We start from the raw sequence: 9,646 nt of genomic DNA on the forward strand, positions 1-9,646 counted from the left end.
TCTCTTAATTATACATTCTTGGAAAGAAAACAACCTAAACTTATCAAAAAAAAACTCTATGAGAGGCTGAGAGCGAAGTTGAGTCTTCCATCGACTCTGAAGGACCAGAGTGTTATATCATCGCCGACATCGAGTCCGTTTGTCGTGGCAACAGAAATCCATGGGGAGCTCAACACATATGACATACTTTTACCAACATTCCACTTCTTCAACCATATGCTTGACTCTTTAAGGCTCGGTTCTATCAATGACACTTTCATGCCTTGAAAATGTAGTCCATCTTCTTTCTTTTGTACGATGTTTTCTTTTTCCTCTTCAGTAAGAAACTCGACACTCATTTTCTTCCTGGATATTAAAAACCGATTACAACTAGGGTCCAAATCTGTTTTGGTTAACACCTTTTTGATCACCATCTTCACATCACTTCCCTGCAACTCCACTACTACTTTCTTCTTCAACTCTGTTGGCATGTCGCCTGCTGGTGGGCCTGAACCCGAGTGCTGTGTTACTATTCTCGGGTTGTTCCTTTGCACTCGAATTTTTTTCCTAGCCCAAGAAATTAGTAATGGTGTCGTTGGCTCTTTCTTTTTCCCTTCTCCTTCCTTTGGGCAGTCGGGTTTCGTCTTGGGCGTGTCGATAACATGGGTACTGTTTGTGTCGGTTGCATGAAGAGCGATATCGAAATCCAAGCTTTTCCTTCGCTCATGCGCCTTTCGCACACTGAAATCAATCAGGTCCATCAAAACTCTCTCTGTCGTCAACGACAGCGCCTCTTCTTCATTCTTAGCCACAGCTTTGACCTCATCCAAGAGCCTTTTGAACGACCCATTTACGTCAGTAGAATCGCAGCGCAAATCTTCAAGAGTCACCCTCCTTTTCTTTCTGCAGAGAACAAGGGAATCATGCACAAAGTTTCAGAAAACAAAGAATAGTGTGATAAAATTTAATTCTTAGATGGTAATGAGAACAATGGATGAAAACAAAGAATTAAGCTAAAGAAGAAGATTAGCTTTTTCTAAAATTAAAAATTTTTTTAAAAAAAAAAGAAAGAAAAAAAAAAAGGCACACAAGACCTCACGCAATCTCCCTCACGGAGTCTTCTCCAAAGCCAACTCCTTTGCTCTCTCCCTTACTCCCACACCCACATTGGCCTTAAGCCCCATTAGTGCCTCCAACAATAGCACACAAGACCTCCTCAACCCCTTCCCGTCCATGCTCTCACAAAAAGCCCTCAACTAGGTCCTCGGCAGGGTCACCGAATCCGAACCCACATCACCACTGGGGTCAACCCGGATTTTGGTCAGCTGGGTCTCCGAAATTGATGAAGAAGAGGGGTCTTCTGGGTTGGTTTGGGTGTTCTAACCTTGTGAGGCACATGGGTCAATTTCCTTTCCGTCCATACTTCACACGAAGCCCTCAACTCGGACATCGGCGGGGCCACCAAATCCGCACCCACATCACCACTCGGGTCAACCCCAATTTGGGTCATCTGGGTCTCCGAAATTGATGAAGAAGAAGGGTCTTCTGGGTTGGTTTGGGTGTTCTAACCTTGTGAGGCACATGGGTCAATTTCCTTTCCGTCCATACTTCACACGAAGCCCTCAACTCGGGCATCGGCGGGGTCACCAAATCCGCCTGCACCCACATCACCACTCGGGTCAACCCCAATTTGGGTCATCTGGGTCTCCGAAATTGATGAAGAAGAAGGGTCTTCTGGATTGGTTCGGGTGTTCTGACCTTTTGAGGCACATGGATCAATTTTGGAAGTTTACTGAGTGACACGGTGCAGTGGGTCTGAGTTTGTTTTTGGGGACGCCTGTTTCGTGCTTTGGGAATTTTCAGGGAAAAAAAACTTAAAAAGTCTAGAGGAAGACAAAGGTAATATGGTCAAAGTGTGTAAAGAGATACCTGTGGTTTGGGACAGGCATCGGAAGCGATGGCATTTGGTATCCGGAGATTCCCTTATAGAGGTGGGTTTTTGCCGGTCCTGCTAAAAAAAGAAACAGGCCAAAAACAAAAATCAGAAACTTTAAAACAAATGCATATAACAATATATACGTTTCATGGAAAACATATCTTAGCAAACTAGACTAGAAGACATACCCGCACTTGCAGCAGAGCCAGAGGTTCCAGAGGCACAGTACATTCCGCCGCAGGTATCAATTTTTTGTAAAAAAGACAAGTTCTGCAGTTGGTAACCTGATCTGCGCGCTTTCTATATTTATAGGCTGCAGAAGGACAAGTAACTTGAGCCAGAGGTTGGTAGGTAACCTGAGCCAGAGGTTGGTAGGGTTTAGGGTTTAGGGTTATTTTGTTTGGTAGGCATGGTTTTGTTTTTGTTTTTAAATTCTTATTTTTTGATTTTCAAAATAATTCTATTTCAGATTTCTATGTGAAAATAAGTTTATAATGTGAGAAAAATTGTTTTTGTACTTATTTTTACAATAACTTTTGGTGTAAATCAAAAATGATTGCCAATGATTGGTATTAATCATTGGAGGATCTAACTTCTATTGGATTCACAAATAGAGGTTTATCCAACTAAAGTAATATTTAACATATTATTAAAAAAAAAAAAAACCGAAAAAAAAAGGTTACGGCCACCCTCAAGGCTCCATAGGAGTGGCCAAGCCACCCCAAGCGGCCACCCCCAAATGGCCAAGGGGGTGGCCTCCCCAATTTTTTTTTTTTTAATTTTTTTTAAAAAAAATTAAGTGGGTGTCACGTGTCAACATTTGATTGGTCCACGTGGCTTTCCGTTAAGTCAACTAACGGTCAACTGACGGAAAGACTAATTTGGTCTATTATCAAAACCATATGGACCTCCTATAATAAAAATAAAATTTTAGGGAGAAAAAAATAAAGTTGTGAAACCCATGGGGAAACCCATGAGGGCTTGAAGTATTTAACCCTTATTTTTATTATTTTTTAACAAAGTTTTTCTATTATTTTAAGAAAGTTTTTGCTATTTGTTTACTTTCACTGTGAACCACAACTTCACTGAGACAGGCTCGCACATGGTAATAGTTAGATCATTACTTTGCTTGGGTGTCAGGCAAACGTATGGGCAGTCTGTTGGGCAATTATTTTACCCTTGGGTTTTGGATGCTGAGACACAAAAATTTGGGCTAGCACAAAATTTCAAGGTGTTCTTCTCCATTTTCATTTTCACTTTGGGTTTTGGACTAGAAGGGCCAAACAAGAAACTCACATGGGTTTTAACAAAAAAAACCCCAAAATAAAACCAACCGGGTTGTTTACCAAATATATTTTTCTAAAAATATAGAAAATTATAGAAAATTTTCTATATTTTTAGGGGTTGTTTGGTAATTACTGGGTTGTCCCGGACCCTGTTCACCTTTGACTGATTGACCATCAAATTTTGAACTTTCAACATCAATATTTTACCAACTGTGACCATATTGCCCTTGTCTTTCTCTGGACACTTTTTGAGGTTTTTTCCCTGAAAATCCCCCGCACGAAACAGGCGTCCCCTGGGTGGAGGATCTCATTCGGCCTGACAACAGAATCCCATGGCTGCCGAAAGACTTGCGGTCTGGCAAGCACGAAAGACGGGTAATTCTCCATAATCCTGGCTGTGGGAGTTGCCATGTAGAAGCACTCCACCATCCCGCCAGCGAGGACGATTTTCAACGGGGTAGAGAAGCTTTCCTCCTCCCTCTGATTGGCTGCAGCGGCCGGCGTAGGACGTTGGAAGGGAGTGAGCTTATGGACTATGAGCAACTTCTTGAACATGTTTTTGCAGTTTTGGAAAGATGTAGGCTGCCAATTACTGGTACTAAAAAGGATTGATTAATTGACCATGGTTTTCAAGTCTTCGGACATCGGTGGCTTCAAGAGGCACATAGCCGTTCATTTCTTGACAAATTATTTTTAAAATAATGTAAGATGAAATCTCGGCAGGCTTGCAAAGAAGAGGATGTGGCTGGTTCTTTGTCATCTAGTTTTTGCAGACAGAATGGAATATCGGGCCAGCAAATTAATCTGAAAATGTGGATTCTTGCCGACAGTAATTTATACGTTAAGGTTGGGACAGAGTTCGTGCCTGGGAAAAAAGGGGAAGAAAACGAAGGTTGGGGCAGCGTTTGTGCGCTGGAAAAAAAAAAAAAAAAAAAAAAAAGGGGGAATAAAACAAAGGACAAGAGTGTAATTTCATAAATGGGAGACTGATGGGTTGTGTTTATTAAGCACTATTATCGAGAATGTACAGCATCTAGGCTGACTCCACCCGGTTGCCAAACACCACCGTAGTGTCCAAGCCACCTACTTTGGCGTTGGTAAAAGGATCGTGCGTATAACGGATTTAGGGGGGGACCAGGCCTAGAAGAAAAAAAAAAAAAAATTCAAAGAATAATAATTTGAAGTTTTTTATTATTTTTTTTTGTCAATCGGTCTCTTTTCAACAAAATTTTGACCTTTGATCCACTTCCAAATTGAAAGCCTGCTCCGTCCATGTGTATATATCTGTTCAATACTGTATTTTGAAAAAAATAATTAATTTCTTTTAAATAATAATAAAAATAATTGATGTAATATAAAAAAAAAATTGTATCCGAGTACTTTATTTATTTTATCTATTATATATAATACTGTAATGAGGAAAGATAAATGTTTATATTAAAGTAATGTATATAGGATCACTTTTATTTTTATATATATTGAGAAACAGTGTAGCAATCTTTGATGATTGATTAAATGTAAAGAATCTAATGTGAGTAAGTTTTTGTAATTTTTTTTAAATTTTTTATAAACATAATGAAGAGAATGATATATAAGACATATGCCGCTGATGTTTATTATAAACAATTTCCATGGCAACTTTCCACTTGATAATTAAGGTTAGGCCACCCAGGCAAATTGCAAAGCCATCCAAAAAGCTTTTGTTTTTTGGGGGTGGATACTAGTCTTTTAGGTGTGATGCTACAATGACATTACTCAAAGATTCACACCTAAAAGACTTTACTTTTAATTGTGCGAAGACAGCGTACGGTGTTTTTCTTCAAACGAGATGTGTTTTTCCGTGGCTAATGTAAACGCGTTTGAATCTTTGAGTAAAGATTGCTTCTGGAAGCCTTAAATTAAAATCTATCTATTCTTGGACGGCTGTGATTGAACATCTATTTTAGTTGACTTTTCAACATGCTAAAGCAAAAACTTTGGCCTCTGAAGAGCATTCCTAGCAGCTTCTTCGTCATTTTCCTTACATTTAAGGATTCAAACTACTTTTTGCTTCCCTATGTCAAAATACACCTCAATAGCTTCTCTTAATCTTTCTCTATATCATTAAAAAAGTTATTTTTTTAATTATATTATATATATGAGAAGAGAGAGGAGAGAGACTTGTAAGAGGAGAGAGGAGAGAGTAGAGAAGAGAGAAAAATATTTTTTTTTATTTTAATAATCATAAGGATTGCAATAGTGAAACCCTATATTTTGGGTTCCACTGTAGTGATCCTCATAGTTGAGACTCATTTAGGGAATCTGTTGCGGGATATTTTTTGCGATTTTTTAAACATATTCCCTACACATAGGGAACAGACTCCCTATATAAGGAAGTCTGTTGGGAATGCTCTAATATCTATGCCCGTACATATCCTCAGATCTGCGCTTCCTTCATCTCACAAGGAATTGCTAATTCCTCATTAGCAAATTATGAGACGATCATTAGCAATTATAAGTAAATTAGTTTAGCAAATTATATATAAACAATGGGGAGTAATCTATGAATACCAAATTATAAGTAAATTTGCAGATGTTGTGAATACCAAATTATAAGTAAATTAGTTTAGCAAATTAGCAATTGCTAATTCATAGATTCCATACGATACGATGGATTGTTTATCCATGTTGGAGATAGATTTAAGGAAAAATTGCAATTTACCTTTTAAAGTTTCAGGAATTTTTTAATTTTAACCCTAAAGTTTCAAAAATTGGCAATTTAAATCTTAAGTTTAATTTTTTCGTCAAAATAAACGGAAATCTATGAAATTACATCATTACCCTTAGGTTTTTTTAAAAAAAATTTTCGTCTAATTTAACGAAAAAATTAAATAAAATGTTTAAATTGTCAATTTTTGAAACTTTAGAAAAGTAGATTATCAATTTTTAAACTTTAAAGTTAAAATTAAAAAATTCTTGAAAATTTATAAGTAAACTGAATTTTTTCCTAAATTTAATAACTAAAATATGAGACGCACATGACTCATCAAATCTGATGGGGGCCACTGCCATTATCCTTTAAATTTGCGGGGATGACTTTTGTTTGTACGCGTGGTTTTGCCGTTAAACGACACAAGGGTGGAACCAACATTTTCTATGTGGATCCGAATATATATATATATATATATATATATATATATTCTATGTGTCAAACTTTCACTCCTCTAGATGGTGTTTGGCAACCGAGTGAAGAGTGTGTAAATAGTGTACATTCTCGATAATTGTGCATTATAAAACAATTCTTCAGTATTCCATTTATGAAATTACTCTTTTATTCTTCGTTTTAACTGGCATGATCTCATTAAATTAATAAATTAATCCAAACGGATTCTTAACAATCCCCATCAGTCACCTAGTCGCCCCTGTGTGGTTTTCTTGGCTGTCCGTAGTTGGATTTAATAATATTAATTGTATAGTTAGAATTTCAAGGGAGTGCATTTAATTATGTATATAAAGTTAACGTTGATATGTTTTTAAAAATAAATTAAATAATGCGAAGTTACGTGTATATCGAGATAGATGTTCCAATTTTAAATTATAATCATAATGAAATGAAAAATATCATTATTGTGAAAACTTCTCTAACTTTCTCTTTGGCAAAAACTTCTCCTCAAAGTTAACTGCTTGTCTCCTTTGTTTGAGATCTCCTTCTCTCCTCTTTCATGAAGCTGCTTCTTTCTGTTTGATTGTCTAGAGTTATCTTTTTGACATTTGTGCCTCTTATGAGGCAATATTCATCACCATTGGCAATCTATCTTTGATCCTCTCAAAATTGTAGCCTCAGTCCCTCAACCTCGGCCTTTTTGCTTCCTCCAACCTGCTATATCTCCTCCTCCTCCTCGCAGATCTACCTTATTTTTAGATTCGTTTTTTTTCAAAGTTCAATCTGTCATCTTCCCTCAATTCCGCCCACCAATACACCTCACCACCGTCTTCCCTGGCCTCCCTGCTCCCCGTTGCTGCCTTACATACCTTTCGAGGTTTGTGCCTATTAGTTGTGTTGTCGCCCGGTATATTTCATCAAATCGCCTTAATTGGTGGCCAATTTTCTTATTGTTTGTGCCAATCATTTATAAGGGTACATCATTCATTTGAGAGTTTCACCCATTGATGAGGACATTTTAGGAATTTCATACCCTTCCATTAGGATTTAACAGAAAATCTTAACCGCCGTGGGGGGGGGGGTAATTGGAAAAAATCAAAAGATCGATACACTAAAGTGAGAGTTTTTAAACTTTGGGGAAGTGTTTGCAAAAGACGTAACATTTTTAAGGGGTAAGTGAAGTTATCCTTATATTATTTTTAGGGGTAAACTTCAAAACCTCTCAATTTGAACTCATCCGTTAAATTTTAAACATTAAAAGTGAGACAATGACGTTTATACCTCTGACTTTTTTATAAAATTCTAAATTAAAAAAATAATAATAAATAAATACGAAAATCATGGATAATTTGGTCTTTTTAGGTATTTTTGTTAGAAGTTAACGGCTAAATCTGACCAATGAGCTCAAATTGACTGCAATTGAAAGTTCAGGAGTTTAAATTGAGAGGTTTTGAAGTTTAGGGAGCTTGTCAAATCGCGTGATAATTCAAGAGTTTAAAGTGAAGTTACCCCTTATTCTTAATAGAAATTTGGCTTATCTATTAAATCTTTCTTGTAATATAATTGATCATATATATGATCCTATATATTAATTTTCGTTTTAAATTTTTTTTTCCTGCAAAAACAATTGTTATTAGTATTTGTCAATAACATTTTGATTATCATTATCATTTTTTTATTATTTCCATACTGCATTCTGATTATGTTATAAAGATTGGTTGTTCAGTTGTTAATTCTTCGTTGAATTTGATGTAGTATTTTGTCTATTATAAAAAACAACAAACAACAAACAACAAATTTATCAAAGGGCTCCATTTTGAGATTAAATTAACAAATCTCTCTCTCTCTCTCTCTCTCCATTTTGAGATTAAATTAACAAATCTCTCTGTCTCTCTCTCTCTGTCTCTCTGTCTCTCTCTCCATTTTGAGATTAAATTAACAAATCTCTCTCTCTATCTCTCTCTCTCTCTCTCTCTCTCTGACCCAGTTGTGTTATCTTTGGCCCCAACAACCCCATGAAAATGTTGTCCTTATATTCGGAGAGGGATTGATCATGGCACTTCTTAAATGGGCGTGTAAGCTTTACGTAATCTCATGATATTTGATACTAGATTTGTTGCTATTATGATATTTCCATTTTCTATTGATATAGTGTCCTCTATTTTTTTTTTTTTTTTTTTTCTCTCTATTTTGTTTAAGATCATCTTGCACGCAACATCCTAAAACTGAAAGAATCAGACACCGCCTACCAAGTAGAATCCCACAGAGTTGATTACTACGTAGTTTATTAATTGAATCTTGCATTATTGCTTCCATGATGCAAGTTATTTTTCCATTTATCAAAAGCAGTCTTTTGATCAGTTTGGGCCTATAAAAAGAAAGAAAGAAAAAATAATAATAACTGATTTTTATTGTCACATTATCATAGTTATATAACAATCACATAAAAGTTTACTAAATAACATTTAGGGGAAACTTCACTTTGGCCCCATAAATTTCCACTCGATTTTACAAACCATCTATGAACTTCTAAATCTCTCATTTTGGGCTTTTGAACTTTCAATTACTCTCAATGTAGACCCCTCCGTCAGATTTTAAACGTTACATGACGTTTATACAATTGACTTTTGTATAAAATTTCAACTTTCAAAACGTTTTTTTATTTTTTAAAAAATGAAAATCAAGGACATTTTGATCTTTTTTTTTTTGTATTTTTAACGGCTAAAATTAATGGAATGGTTCTAATTGAGAGTGATTGAAAGTTCATGGGTCTAAAATAAGATATTTGGAAGTTCAATAGGGGTATGTAAAATCGGATAGAAGTTCAGGAAGCCCAAGTAAAGTTTCTTCTAACATTTATCTTATTATAGTATCTGTTTGAAAAATGTTAAAGTATCTACTCTTGTCCTTTTCTTATCCTTTTTCATTATCTATTTTTAAAAAAATTATCATTTGATTTGTAAGACCCACTTAAGTGAAGGTGGATCGGTTAATTTTAGGAAAGAGATGATGAAGAAGAATGAGAGAATCACATATAGTAGATGCTCTAACCCCAATCATTGAATCCATTTTCACTTAAATGAGTCTTACAAATTTAATGATTTTTTTTGCTATCCCAATAATAAATACATGCACGTATGAATGGATCAACGGAATAAAACCCATGAATCTATAAAGCGAATAATAGATGTATTAAATTCATACCATATCCGTGGAGTAGGCCAAAAAAGTAGAAAGAGTCGTATCCACATTGAAAGATGTTGAAAAAATTATGTCGCATGTCTTTTTATAGAGCTAGAGCGC

At 35.7% G+C, this 9,646-nt stretch overlaps 1 protein-coding gene across 1 annotated transcript; it reads right to left on the reverse strand.

Moving 5' to 3' along the window:
* LOC132185965 (B3 domain-containing protein At2g31720-like) lies at positions 1-1,975 on the reverse strand. Its single transcript, XM_059599787.1, has 2 exons — positions 1,909-1,975; positions 1-882 (listed from the first exon to the last, which is right to left on the reverse strand). Exons 1-2 carry the CDS (start codon positions 1,941-1,943, stop codon positions 57-59), a joined length of 861 nt encoding a protein of 286 aa, XP_059455770.1. The 5' UTR covers positions 1,944-1,975; the 3' UTR covers positions 1-56.
* Positions 1,976-9,646: the final 7,671 nt, after the last annotated feature.

Source organism: Corylus avellana, chromosome ca6 (assembly GCF_901000735.1).
Source record: "Corylus avellana chromosome ca6, CavTom2PMs-1.0".
Taxonomy (NCBI): Eukaryota; Viridiplantae; Streptophyta; class Magnoliopsida; order Fagales; family Betulaceae; genus Corylus; species Corylus avellana.